The sequence below is a fragment of the Paramacrobiotus metropolitanus genome, unplaced genomic scaffold, assembly GCF_019649055.1.
Source record: "Paramacrobiotus metropolitanus isolate TYO unplaced genomic scaffold, Prichtersi_v1.0 Parri_scaffold0000166, whole genome shotgun sequence".
Lineage (NCBI taxonomy): Eukaryota > Metazoa > Tardigrada > Eutardigrada > Parachela > Macrobiotidae > Paramacrobiotus > Paramacrobiotus metropolitanus.
Genome location: NW_026570386.1, coordinates 65,174 through 78,923, shown reverse-complemented (window position 1 = coordinate 78,923; position 13,750 = coordinate 65,174). Strand labels below are relative to the sequence as shown.

The 13,750-nt window shown below is 41.5% G+C and overlaps 3 protein-coding genes and 1 pseudogene across 8 annotated transcripts; all 4 read left to right on the top strand.

Moving 5' to 3' along the window:
• The first annotated feature begins 1,395 nt into the window (after nt 1-1,395).
• Nucleotides 1,396-4,322, top strand: LOC129600181 (uncharacterized). Of its 2 annotated transcripts, XM_055498610.1 has the most exons (4): nt 1,396-1,733; nt 1,899-2,432; nt 2,765-2,872; nt 3,158-4,322. In XM_055498610.1, the coding sequence occupies exons 2-4, from the start codon at nt 2,045-2,047 to the stop codon at nt 3,928-3,930; spliced, it is 1,269 nt and encodes a 422-aa protein (XP_055354585.1). In that variant the 5' UTR covers nt 1,396-1,733; nt 1,899-2,044; the 3' UTR covers nt 3,931-4,322. The 2 variants fall into 2 exon arrangements, with proteins under 2 accessions (XP_055354585.1, XP_055354584.1); XM_055498609.1 differs by lacking the exon at nt 1,396-1,733 and having other exon boundaries at nt 1,748-2,432.
• A 352-nt stretch (nt 4,323-4,674) lies between these two features.
• Nucleotides 4,675-6,526, top strand: LOC129600196 (uncharacterized; annotated as a pseudogene).
• A 1,027-nt stretch (nt 6,527-7,553) lies between these two features.
• On the top strand, nt 7,554-11,356 carry LOC129600152 (PR domain zinc finger protein 4-like). Of its 5 annotated transcripts, none has more exons than XM_055498565.1 (9): nt 7,554-7,786; nt 7,892-8,120; nt 8,394-8,675; nt 8,932-9,439; nt 9,637-9,768; nt 9,836-10,132; nt 10,235-10,860; nt 10,925-11,129; nt 11,217-11,356. In XM_055498565.1, the coding sequence occupies exons 2-9, from the start codon at nt 7,926-7,928 to the stop codon at nt 11,354-11,356; spliced, it is 2,385 nt and encodes a 794-aa protein (XP_055354540.1). In that variant the 5' UTR covers nt 7,554-7,786; nt 7,892-7,925. The 5 variants fall into 5 exon arrangements, with proteins under 5 accessions (XP_055354540.1, XP_055354541.1, XP_055354539.1 ...); XM_055498566.1 differs by having other exon boundaries at nt 7,554-7,810; nt 8,944-9,439; XM_055498564.1 differs by having other exon boundaries at nt 7,554-7,810.
• Nucleotides 11,281-12,366, top strand: LOC129600154 (PR domain zinc finger protein 10-like). Its single transcript, XM_055498569.1, has one exon. The coding sequence runs from the start codon at nt 11,430-11,432 to the stop codon at nt 12,075-12,077; it is 648 nt and encodes a 215-aa protein (XP_055354544.1). The 5' UTR covers nt 11,281-11,429; the 3' UTR covers nt 12,078-12,366.
• The last annotated feature ends 1,384 nt before the right edge of the window (nt 12,367-13,750 follow it).

The window sequence follows — 13,750 nt, the reverse complement described above, 5'->3', positions numbered from 1 at the left end:
ATAAATTTGCGCTTCTTCGTTTGTGTGGCTAGCCGCACGCATACCGGTGTTTCTTACGCAATTGTCAGCCACTCTGGACATTATAAAATTACCTGAGTACGGCTGAAGTTTATGTTTTGTTTTTAATTACATGATCGGCGGCGTTTTGAGTTGCTATCAATATCACCAAAATAAAAAAATTGCGTTTCAAATTTGCAGTATTAAACGTAGCAAATGCGGCTGTCCAGTGCGATTTCAAACTAGCTACCGTCCAGTTGGCAGCTACTGTACTGCAGATCGGGATAATAGCAGTGTCCATATAATTCCTTGCAAGTGTCTTCGATCGTTCGCTCTTTCGCCGGACAACGGAAAGGCTAATAATTTGTAAAAGATAAACTTATGCGCTTCTTACAAGTGAATAGTAAGCGGACAAGTGTTACAAGCTGTAAAACGTTCTGGATTAAGCCATTTTATTGTTAATTGAGTGTGAATGCAGTAGCAAGCGACACCGATTTAACAGCAAAGGAAGATTTGCATGTTTAGCAGCATGCAAGTACCGTAGAAAAACTTAACAACATAATAATAATTGCAAAACAACATAAGCCGGTGTGTACGGTGAAAGGTTGTCTCTAATTTTCCGTACAGACATGTATCAGCATTGTAAGTTCGTCCAGTGCCGCAGCATTTGGATGAAGGTGCACCTTCCCGCGGTCGACCCCGGAGTTATTGCTGCTTTCAGCTTCGACAGATTATCCATAGCGCATGTATTACTCCTAAATAACGCAAAATGGTGACTTTAAAACGATGACAATGCACATCTAGGCTGATCTAGCTAGTGAATTTGGCTAAATATTTAGACTATTTGGCCAACAGGTGGCACAAAAAACTTTATTGCTAGTTTAATTTTATTTGTTTACGCTGAAGTAAAATTGCGTAGTGTACAGTAAGAGAATTATATTACCTGGTACGAAAACCAGAATTGTCAGCAAAAGATTTATCCAGAAATCCTTGGTGATTGTGTCCTGCTGTAAAATCACTGCCAACGGCGGTATGAAGAAGGCACACACCACTGCCAGGATCTGTCGAAGCGTCATTTCTGGGAGGTAGGTTTAGGAGGCAAATAATAAGGTCAACTGGTGGGGAAAGCTAACAACTCTTACGAATTGAGCGGAAGCGTTATTATCTGGCTCTGGTGGATATCAAATGAGGAGAAAGCACCATGTAAACGGCTAGCATGCAATTTACCCGCCTTATATAACAGTGCCATGATCAGTTTTACTGTTATCTTATCTTCCTGTCTATGCTCACAAACAGCCTGTTGATTATTTTGATCTGTTATTTGCTGATCTAATATAAACTTTCCCAATCATTACTCTGATCAGCGGAAATATACCGCATAACCGGAAGAATCAAATTGCAGAAAATTTCAGTGATGAAAATTTATGGTCTACCTGTCTGGCCAAATGGCCCATCGGCGGACAGTGAATTCCTAAAACGGATGCTCGCTTTGTGTTGTGTTAAAACTTTAAAGTTACAAATAAGGAAAACTGGATCCGGCTTCTCCTGCAAATCTGGACTTAAAGCATAGGGTAGTGATATCCTTTGCTTTGGCGGCAAAACTTTTAGCTCATTCCGTATATCGCTGGGGGTGTATTGCGACACTGCCCACTGTCCATGGAACCAACATGGCTAAGGAAATTTCTCAGACAGAACAGCCACTCCAGTGGAGGGGCCCTGTGATTTAGAGTTTACTGGTGAAATTTGAATTTTTCTGCTAGATAAGTTTGCGGGTGTATTGTATACATAGGTATTCGGTACATATTGGTCAAATTTTCATACTGTTTTAAAAGTCCTTCACATCCGATTCGTACATTTTTAAACCGTTAAATCCTTGCGTTTGATCATGGCTGCCTTTACAGCCGTTCACAGTGCGAACCAGTGCAACAACAGCTCCAATTCTGGTCCACCTCATCGCGATGCCAAGCCTTCGCTTTGCACAAGTCATCCGTGGCTCGTTGCTGAATCGGAGGATTTCTTGTACGACGATGCCAATGGAAAATGGCTGATGTTCTTTTCTAAAACGGTCATCGATGAAAAGTGGCAGATGGTCAAGGACGCGTACTTTGGAGGACAATTCCCTGGGATTGCACGCGTACGAGTGAGCACCGCCATGCCTCGAGGAGCAGGATATCAAGACGCGAAGGACGATCACGCTTTTGCTTTCCACTGCGGACCAGCACATGATGAAACAGCTGTTCTCGGCATTGGGCAAAAATTGATCGCAGCCTTCCCACCAGACTCGCGTATGATTTATTATAAATCGGATGAGCAATCTGAACAGCAGCGCTCTTTTACGGAGAAATCTGGAGGCGAATCCAGTGGAGACAAGTTCCAGCACACGCGATCTCTTTACAACCTTTCTGTGGATTCAGTTGACGGTCCAGTGACAAGAAGTAAGGACTAAATAATCTCGTTCAAATTTAAAATTTTATTTCCTTGCAAACTGGTGTTTTTCAGTAAAATACTCGAACGTTTCCAAATTTGGAATAAGTAGAAGTCGTGTTACAGGTAGGAGGTGTTTTTTGCAACTTGTTGCAACTTGTTGAACATGGTTGTGCAGATACACAAAACCATAACGACTTCTCGAAAGCTCTCCAAATAAAACAGTTGCAAAGTATGATCATTAACCTTGTTTATTTTTATCATTATTTAAGCGGTTCGTTCTGTGTTCAAGCGGTTTTGCGGATTTTGTTTAGCGACACGTTTAAAATTGTTTTGGTTATAGGCGCGGAAAGGAAATCTCAGCATCAAAATGGATTTAATGGAGAAAGTCATAAAAAGACATCCATCAAAGAAACACACAAAGTGAAAGAATCGTCTCCTGAAGCAAATGGTATGTATTTTTTCCTTGTTTTTAGTGAATAGCCATCAGAATAACTAAAAGTGCAAGCGCGGGCACTACGGTTAAAAAATTTTTAAACATTTAGATTTTTGGATTTGACTGCTGTCATTGAGTAGTTTTTTCTCGATGTTTTCTCGCATAAATTCATTTCTCTTCGGTTTTCACAGATCCGCTTTTAATCAGCAAGAACAGGTTTCAGTGCGATCACTATGTTCTTAAAATCTTTTTAGAGTAATCTTAACATCCGGTGGAATATGTGTAGTCTTTATCCTTCAGGAAATGTCCGAAAGAACGGTGTCGTAATGGTGCTGGATACGGAAACGACCGGATTCCCTCCAAATTCTCCACCCTCGGACTTTCTTCCATGGAACAGATGCCGTATGGTCGAAATTGCATGGCATCTTTACACAAATAAAGGAAAGTTTGTGGGCAAGCAACAACACATCGTGAAACTTGACACCAGCGTTTACATGCCTGCAGAAGCAATTCGTGTTCACGGCATTACTCGGGAAATGTCTGAACAAATGGGAAAGCCCATTGGCGATATTCTGCAATATTTGGAAAATGATTTGGATAATGTTTCCGTAGTTGTCGGCCATAACATTCAATTTGATATGAAAGTTATCCTTGCTGAAATGTTCCGAGCAAACAGAACGGACTTGTTCCAGGTCTTTTCCGAAATTCCCACAGCGTGTACAATGGAGATGGCTAGGAGTATCACGCCTGGCGGACGAAAGTCCAAATTGGCCGTCGTTTATGAACAGTGTTTTGGCAAAGCTCCGAGTGGAGTGCTGCACCGCGCGGATGCGGATGTGGAGATTTGCGCTTGCGTGTACTTCATGCTTCAGGATGGTATCAGGATCCTACGGGAAGATTCAGGAGATGGGGTTAACGGTGACTTTAAACTTCCGGCAGTGTCAGGCGATGGCAGCGCTATTCCTTTGACCATGGGGAAAAATCTGGAAAGGAAAACCGTATTTTATTGGAAAATCGGACTTGCAGCTGCAGTGGTTGGGTTTGTGGCAGTCGCGTATGTGCTGTTTTGTTAAGCAAACAATCCTTTTGTTATCTCAGATGATCTTGTTCTTCCTGTTATCGGTGTAATTTAACAGTGCGCTGTGGAAATCGGTTTTGTCTATAATTTATGGTTTTTGCCTCGTTTTTTCGGATAACCGAAATTGCTCAAGCTTCCTGGCTGCGAACCTTTCCTACTGAACGATTGTATGGGTAAATTATTAGTGTGGCTCAAGTGGCAGTTAATTATAGTATTGGTATTCATTAATTTGTTGACAAAAATGCCGTTGTTGTGTGTAATTTGCGTTAATTTTTCAGATGATGTTCTTGACTTAATTTTGTTGATACTGTTTCAGTATGTCAAATTGGCAGCAGCTTTTAGACTATAATTATTAGAAGCTTCGTGAAAGTATATAAATCGGATAAAATCTTATTAATACAACAATGGACTTCAAACTGTTGTGAGCTTGAAACGCTATCGTAATCTCTACTTCGTTTAGCGCGGTAGTCATATAGATATTAGTATCTATTGTACACTGGCCAAACTGTCTGCAACAGCGCGGGGAGAAATAAAGGCTGCAAATTCGTATTCGATTAACAAAATGGCGGGAAACGTTGCAAAGCAAACTACGGTCTTTTATTTACTGTTAAACACACAGCCTGTCTCTAGCTGTTCGAAGTTCGAATCGGTTGCAAATCGATCCTCGTGAAAGTCAGACCCATGCCATATTTATGACAATGCAGCACAAAGTCACTTTCTCTTCCCTGCTTCTAATCACCGTCCCTTTATCCTTCGAATTCGAGAAGATACTACTGAAACTTGCAACACTCAGCTGCCTGCCAGCTAGTATCTTTGGCCGCTTTGGCTGTACTCTTTGATGGAAATTTCATACAAATTTGAAATTTTTCTGTGTAACATATACATCGGTAAAATCTGATTTTAAAAAATACAGAAACTGTATTTACTTTCTTTTTTATTGAAACTTGGATGTTGCTGCTAGTACTGTCACATGCATATATCGGAATCGGAGGACTATATTAATTTTATTAAGGTTTACCGCTCGGGAATTTCGGGAAGACAACAGAACCACCGATTACGGTTACGTTAACTTTTCCTTTTCTGTCAGCAATCAGGTAACGCCATGGAGTTATTACTTTAACTATGAAATATTATGTTATGCGATATTATGTAAAGCAACAGTTATGTCAATTACAGACATTATAAGGTAATAATAGACATCATAAGTATATCACTATATATATCTATATATTAATCAATTAATCATGCGCTGTAATTTGGTCGGGATGCAATTTAATGCGCTCTTCAGATTGTTGTGCTTGAACTCCATTTTGTTTGGCTTAAGGAAAGTAGGTAGTAATAACGAAAAATGGACAAACCTGCAAAGAAACGACAGTCCGCAAAAAAAGCGGATAAACCGAAGGCCGCAAATATTCCGCAAGGAGCAAACCCGCAAGAATCATCATCAAGTAACCGGTTCCTTAAACAAGCAAAACGAAAGATATACGTACCTGTTATATATAGTATTAGCAGCAAAGATATACCTATTTTCTTGCTAAAGAAAATAATTATGTGGTGCATAACGCTTTACTTATTTTCGATTGCATATATTGGAAGTTTTGATACACTTTAATACAGGCGCGCACCTGAATTTGTTTAATATATTGTAACTTGTATTTTACCTATATTTTGCTCGCCATTTTGCTTTTTAATGCTGAGTTATCAACTCACAGATGGCAGCATTGACGATCAGTACGTCATGGTCCTGGACACCGAAACCACCGGATTCCCGCCCGGTGCGCCGTTTTCTCATCTGCGTGCGTGGAATAGATGCCGCATGGTGGAAATAGCCTGGCACATCTACAACAAAGCGGGTAAACTGGTGGCTCAACAACAGCACATTGTCAAGCTGGAAACCGGCATCCGCATCTCGCCAGGAGCGGCCCGGGTGCACGGTATTACACGAAAAATGACCAAGAAAGAGGAAAAGCAATCGAGGAGATTTTGCAGTATTTGGAAGACGACCTGCAAACCACCGGCGTCATCGTAGGACATAACATACAGTTCGATGAGAAAGTGGTCTTATCGGAAATTTACCGGGCCCATGGCAATGCAACACTTTATGGTACGTTTTCCAGCATTCCGAAAGCGTGTACCATGCAGATGGGCAGGAGTGTGATGCCCAGTGGCCGCAATGGAAAATTGGCGGCGGTGTATGAAGAGTGTTTTGGTGAGGAGCCCAGTGGAATTCTGCATCGCGCGGATGCGGATGTGGCGATTTGCGCTCGTATATATTTTCACCTGCAGGAGATTTCGATGACCAAGGCTTCCGCGGATAATGAAATGCCCGGCAGTGTTAGTACAAGTGTAACCGTGAACGTCCTGATTGAATCTGTGGGCAGCGTGCAAAATGCGGGAGAGGGTCTGCAATGTGGGAAGCGATACACTATCTGAATATTAATCGTACTGCATATAATAATTATTGTATATAATATTCTATATGTATGCATGTAGTACTTTTATGCATGTAGTACTTTTACTCGCATACGTCAGTACAGATGTTGTTTTATGTACGAATATTAACGATATATTGTACTGCCATATGTGCGAATATTAACGTTATATTGTATTGTCATTATGTACGAATATTAACAGTGTATGTTGCCACCTTTCGATTTGAGTCATTTGACTGATTCTTTATGCTGCATATTTTTGAAGTTCGCTTTAAACCTAACCAGTAAGTGTAAAGTTTGTATTGTACATAGTACGTACGTATTAAGTTTTCAGTGTTTTGATCTGGATTACTTATGTAAAACAGCTTTTCGGTACACTTTTTAGAGCATCGTTAAAATTTCCGCGGTCTGTTATTCTTTTTGACCTTAGTTTGTATTAAGACTGGAACTGTGGTACTTATTGTTAGTTATAATTTTATTGTGGTGTTTTGATTAATTTGTTGGTTTTGGAATATTTGAAAGGTGAAGGTCAACATAGTCTGCATTCTGCAATTTGTTGCGCTGTGCACATGTATTCTTTGTTGGAGTTTTTGTTTTTGTATATGGTGAGCGGGTGTGTGACAAATTGTAAGTACTAAGTACTTACTATAATTTTTGGTTTTCTGGTGTTTACAGTGTGTAGCTTGATGTTGTTAAGCGCCTTTCGTATCATCAAAATGTTTCCGCTGCGTGCCGTGCCTGCAGGTTTTATTCACCGATATTCGGATGCTACATAAACATAATTTTCGGATTCAAAATTTCACAGCATCGACCCAAAAAGTTCCTTCGTGACACTTGCATACTTTTATTATTAAAGGAATATTAATGGTTGACGCAATATTAGTCATCAGAATCTAATAATACTAATACATTAATACACCGCCCAAAAAAACACGCAAAACAGCTGGACGTATCTTCGCCGGAAGAGGACATCTTTTTGCATAAACTGGACTGCATTCGTGAGCTTCCGGTGATTAAGCACCCAGCACCATCGTAGTTGGAGTACTTGTGCGGTTGCCAAGTTCTGGACCGTGGTCAACAGCCAGCCATAATGCTTTCTCCCCAGACAGCGGTTACGTTGGTCTGCTTATTTTGCTCTTCACAACCCAATTATTAAAGTGCTTTTTCGATTTTTCTTAACAATTGCTACTTTTATTTACGGAGCAGACGAAAACTGTTCCATATAAAACTGATCAGTCAGATTTGAAAATAAGAACTATCTTTAAGACTTATTTATAGGTGTGATTAGATGGTGTACACTGTACACCCTTTGACAGATGTGCAGCCGTCATTATTTTTTCTCCCAGCGGAAGACCCAAGTTGCAGCTGAAACTCTACAGGCTTTCCACTTTTGGTCTGGAAGAACTTTCGGATTTGGTCGTAGGCATCGCTGTTGTCTGAGCTGTACGACACGCGCAAATCATATTTACCAATTTACGTGCTAGTAACTTAGGGTGTCTAACGAGTTCTGTATTTTTATTGTAGTAAAATCCTGGAACTGCAAGCGACTCACATCATTATGGACGATATTCAAGAACGCCTGCTAAGCCATCGCTACTATAACACGAAGGTGGAGTATGCTTCTGTGGTTGTGGATTATTTAATTCACACTCTAGGAAGAGATTCTGAAACGCTGCGGAAACTAGCCAGTGTTCTTGATCTGGGTGGTGCGCATATGACGGAATGCCTTCCTTTTGATCCACAACCGATTATTGTAAGCACCCAGCAGTTCCTGTTGCTTCACCTAAAACTTTAGCAAGCTGCTTAAAGTGACGCGGTCGGATTGTTGCAGGCTGCTTTATAATAGTAATTATTATTCTAAAATAAAGCAACCTTGCAGCAATCCGAATATCAGTAGAAAAGTTTGAAATACGATGTTGAAATACCAAAATTAATGGTCCTCTCATTTTTATGCTAGTATTTTACTGCTGTTTTAGTGATTATTCGGCAATTTTTTTATTTTGAAAAATTATTTGTTTTTCGACAGATCAGTGGGAAGAAACATCCACCACATGTGGCCGTGGTGCGGACGTTTCGCTGGTGGCAGGCCTCCAAGTTGTTTTCCTGGGTTACATGTACGGTGGGGCCTGAAAGTGTTTGCATCAATCCGTTCCACTACAAAAAGAGGACACGTTTTCAAGACATGCAAAATGGAGACGGCGAGATTGTCGACAGCAGCGCGATATTTCTGTGTAATGGATCTATAGCTAGTCAGCCAATTCCAATGGACGCATCTTCGCAGTCAGTGCAGGGGGATCCGGTCTTTCATGTACGTAAAGTTAACGTCAAATTAGATGAATATTTTGAGTTTTGGAGTAGGTGTTTGAATGGACGGGTGTGCGACATCTGAGATTTTTCTGTTATGTTTTAACTTTTTCTGTTAAATATTTTGATTGTTTTCTTTCTATCTGAAAGCATACATCACGGACTTTGCACTGTTGAAATCTTATTGGGCTAGAATACATATGGATGTTGTACAGTCTTTGAGTTTTGCGCCAGAGCGTATACTGATGTTATACTTTTAGTCATTGCCACAGAGCTCTGATTCCCATATTTCCTTGCCAACGGCGAAGCAGCAAGGCCTTAAATGCTGGATGCCGGGCTGTGATGTTGACCTCAAGGAATCTGTCGTGGATGAGGAAAATCCTCGGCACTATTTCCGGTTTCCTCAAGAGATAGTCCACTGTTCCAGCAGTGGGTTGCCGTCGGCGGCCACACGGCCGTTGAGCCCTTGGAAGGGGCCCGTATCTGTCATTTGCACTTTAGTGCACTTGATCTCGTTTGGAGCACACGCGCTGGCGCCAGATCCGGCCCGACCCCGGTGCACTTTGTCGGAGGGGGCTGTTCCCGTGCCGCAGGTGTTTTCGTGGATGTATGATTCCGAAGCTCTTCCGGAAGCTTCACAGCCGTCCGTCAGATTGTCAGTGCGAAATGTTGCTGTGAGGCAAATGTCGAAAACGGATGACTCCATGCATGTGGACCTTTGCAGTTCGAAAGAGGACTGCAATGTCGCAATTAAAAAGGAGCCGTTCTGTGAGTTAAAATTTAACAGCATTTTGCTGCATTTTTAATAACTGGACATCTTACTAACCCGTTCAGTTAACCCATTTAGATCCTGCCTATAAATTAAGTCCGTATTTGTGATTAGGTATTTTGTTCCTTTTACTAAAGTTTTTTTGACCGATTTACTGACAATTAGCACGCCGCGATAAGGCCTTTTCTTTTTCCAGCTTGCAGTGTGTGCCAGGATGTGGGTGATGAACCCTGCTGGACTCATATGAGGCATGTGCAAGATACACATGTTCTTCCTCTGTCGTTAACCAGCTTGCCGAACATATTGGAGTTTGATAAGGAGAACGCAGGTTGGTTGTCGATTATGTGTTTGTGGTGGTTATGGTAATCTGTATTTATTGTACTCATATGCTGCAGGAGTTGTCACGAAGTCTATGATTCTTCCGCAAACCATGTTTGGCCCCTTCGTAGCCCCTTTATCGCATAAACAATCCCAGTTTGTTGGTGGAAATGAAGAAAACTTTCTTCAGCTCGACAGTGATCACCAGTGTAACTGGATGAAACACATTCGATTTGCTATCAAGCCAGAAGATCAGAATTTATCCGTGTGTCTGCGTGAGTCAGATGTGTACTTTATTGCCACAAAACTGATTCCTCCGGGTATGGAGCTGAAGGCTGGTTATTCTGAAAAGTACTCTTGGACATTGCAAAACGGTATGTGAACGGTATAATATCGAGTTAAGTCAGGGTTTGCTTTTCTTTCTTTTCGCTATATGGTTAAGGGCTGAGGTAACTCAGCTTATTAATAAATTTCAGCCCGTAAAAGGAGAAAATTGTGCGACATTGCCTTGCATTGCGACCTTGTTGATAATACCCAGGATGTTTGTGAGACGTTCTGCTCCGAGAATGACCAGAATCTTGGAAAGACTTTGAATTCATGTACCCCTGAAGTAGAGGACAATGGTCTTTCTGTACTGTCAACCGTAGATAGACCTGATTCTGTGCCTACGATCTCGTCTAGAATTTATTGTCCCAAACCTTTTAAACAGCCCACGTTGACCAATACTTTCAAGTATCGCTGTCCAGAATGTGAGCTGAATTTCCGCAGTGAAGCGCTGCTTAATCTGCATGTTCTGGATCACCAGGATTATGTTCAGGAACACGTCAGTATGCAGTGTGTGGGCTGTGAATATGTCGGGCAGAATTTTGCCGATCTTATCCAACATGTTGGTCAACACGGTCTCACATCAAATGAAATGGTCAGGCGGTATAAAATGCGAACGTGCCCCGTATGCGGCGGAAATGCTGTTCATCCCAGGGAGCATATCCAGATGTCTCATCCGGACGTCTTTCGTGATATGGCGAGCACATGGACTTTACAATGTCAGACGTGTAAAGAAAAGTTTCCCACGGAAAAGGGTCTTCATTTACACGAAAAGAGTGTATAAAAACTTTGTTGCCATTGTTATTCTAAATCGTGCATGTTGAAGTTGTCATCCATTTTAGGTTCACCAGAAAAGAACGAATCGGGACTGTCGTATCTGTCAGAAGGTGTTTGCCAGTTGGATGGAATTACGTGATCACGTTCAATGTCATCGTGGAGCTGAGGGGTTTACATGTGACGAATGTGGAAAAACATTTGATGCGTATGCTAAACTCATTCGCCATTTGCAGCAGAAGCACTGCCCGGAAGTTACCGGCAAATTTATAGGTAGATTGAATGAAGACCATGATTGCGTCTCGTTTTTTTTAAATATCTGTTTTGAGTATTCCAAGTTTCAGTCTAATCTGTCTTCAGGCAAAGACGCATCATTTTTGAAACTGGTACAAGAATTTTTGGAACAGCAGACTGAGAAGGGAATTTTGTATAATCGTTCCAAACAGCCCTCAGCGGAAATACAAATGTGGAGTGTGTGCGGTTGTATTTCCCGGTCGTAACGTGAGACACCAACACTGGTTATCCCATCAATCGCCAGAGGAACGGTCCAGCATTGACGATTTGCAGTGTGCGATGTGCGGTTATGACGGAGAGGATTTTGATGATTTAATGCAGCACGTTCTTACGCATGCGATTTCACCAAGTTCGGAACCGTTGAAGAAGCCTGATTCCAAGCCTCGGAAAAGGCGCCGATTGGGGCCAGTTCAGCGCATGGTGTGTATATTCTGTAAAGAGCGCTTCCAGAAAAGAGCTGCCTATCATGCCCATTTGCCGACACATTGCGGCGCGGATGGGTGTTATCAGTGTCCTGAATGCGAGCGTAAGTATCCACTTTTGACGAAACTGCGGGTACACATTGATTCCACACATCGAAACATATACCCCGTTACCTGTAAAGAATGTGGGAAAGTGTGTGGATCGCCGAGGAAGTTGCGCTCCCATATGTGGGTACATTCCAACAATTACCGCTATTCGTGTGATCATTGTGGAAAAAAGTTCAAACAATTGGCGGAAACGCGCAACCATATTGATGAGTTGCACTTGGGCATTAAAAAGAAAAAGACCAACAAACGAAAAGGGAAAGCATACGAACCAGCGAAGTATAACGACTGCCCTTATAAGTGCGAGACGTGTTTGTGCGGTTACATAGAACGAGGAAGATGGGTGCAGCATGTTCGCAATAAACATCCGGAGATTGACATCACGACTCTTCCACCTTGACGTTATTGTTGTGCTTTCGCATTTGTCTCATGATCTCTGGTATGTACTGAAGACACTCTTTACTGGAACTGGTAGCGGTGGTTCTGAAAAAGACTTTTTAAATGTCGATGTTCGCTACATGGCCGATGTGTTTTGTTATTCTGCAGTGTACTTTTGCTTTATTTCTAAAAATACATAACTGTGGCACTGGAAAGTGTTGCAGGAAATTAGAAATACTTTGTTGCAGGAAGTGTTGCAGGGAATTTAGAAATACCTTTGTTGCCGGATTTAAAGAAAATTCATGCAGACACTTTTGCTACGTTTATAGTATTAACTATTAAGCATACGATCGTACGATTGCAATTCTGCTTGAAGATTTGGTTCTAATTCGCAAAAATCGTGCAAATGCTGATTTTCACATCATATTTCGTATTTATGCAGTAATTATACTGTCAATCGTTTCCGACGTAGACCAATGAAAAAAATCGTCATTACTGCCAAACAAAGCAGTGCAAGCGCACATCCAACCGGAAGCGACACATCATCGCTTTGATCGTACAACTGCTCCAGTAAAAACGAGCAAGATTCAGCAGAACCGAAATCTCCCGCTTTCACAAAAGGATCCACATGAATATTCGTTAAACAGAACGCAAACGTTCTCTCTTTTTCGCGTGTATTGTTCGATTCTCTCAAATATCCATTTATCGCTATCACATTGATATGAGTGCCCGTTGTCTACGGTTGTCCACTTGTGGTAATTAACAGCCGTCAAAGTTTTTGAATGTATATCGGTTGACGTCGCATTATTATAATCAGTCCAAATATATTCGGATACCGGAAGCGTGGATTGATTGTCCCACCGTGCCAGTTCCAGAATCAATGAATTTACATACCAGACATCCACGTCCTTGAGAAAATGAAATCTGAGTAGCCAACGAAACGGCACACTGCCTTCAACAACCAGTAGAGCGGCTGTATCATCGCACCGAGAGTGAACAACATCCGCGCTTCCATTAATTAAGTGGATGACCTCGGATACTTTTCCACCGGGAATTATTTCGGTAATATGGATACCGAATTCAGCTAATAAGCAGATCTTGCCCGTCTCATCATGTAAACGATAGAATGCAGTAGATTTGGTTTGGTTATTTTCAGGTAAACAATCGATTTGTTCAGATTGATGAGATACACCAACAGTCAACAGTGTCAGCAACAAATGAAAGAGAAGTGTAAAATAATTTCCGACATATGGGTATTCCGCTTTCGCCCATGTCAAATCGAAAATCCCAGTTTTTATCACAAATTTTGTCCCATATTATAAAGTAAGCACCGTACCGTAATAAGAAACTGCATTTACGATATTGCACCGGACCAGCTGACGACTTCGCTATTAAGGTAAAGCCGTACGTAAAGGCAGGAACAGTATGTTAAAGCGGCAGTACACAGCGTGAATCCTTGACCACAATTATTATGTCAGGGACATCAACCAAGCCAGTTTATACTGACTCTCATCTTCCGGTTTGCTTACTTACATATGGACGCGTTTAACGCTTGCACTCACAATCAAAACGACGCATGCCGGAGTAAGCTTGCACGACTGCAACATGTGGCAAACTGCATCAGTTCTCTCCATGCTTATTTGCCTAATGTTTCAACAGTTTAGCAGGTAATCTAGGGATACTTTTAAGCACTAA

Bases quoted from the DNA above. Each gene is read 5' to 3' on its own strand.
- LOC129600181 (XM_055498609.1), top strand. From the start codon at position 1,883: ATGGCTGCCTTTACAGCCGTTCACAGTGCGAACCAGTGCAACAACAGC. The intron at 2,433-2,764 runs GTAAGGACTAAA...TTTTGGTTATAG, and splicing joins TGACGGTCCAGTGACAAGAA to GCGCGGAAAGGAAATCTCAG. The intron at 2,873-3,157 runs GTATGTATTTTT...TTTATCCTTCAG, and splicing joins ATCGTCTCCTGAAGCAAATG to GAAATGTCCGAAAGAACGGT.
- LOC129600154 (XM_055498569.1), top strand. From the start codon at position 11,430: ATGTGCGGTTATGACGGAGAGGATTTTGATGATTTAATGCAGCACGTT.
- LOC129600152 (XM_055498565.1), top strand. From the start codon at position 7,926: ATGGACGATATTCAAGAACGCCTGCTAAGCCATCGCTACTATAACACG. The intron at 9,769-9,835 runs GTTGGTTGTCGA...CATATGCTGCAG, and splicing joins GTTTGATAAGGAGAACGCAG to GAGTTGTCACGAAGTCTATG. The intron at 10,861-10,924 runs GTATAAAAACTT...CATCCATTTTAG, and splicing joins TTCATTTACACGAAAAGAGT to GTTCACCAGAAAAGAACGAA.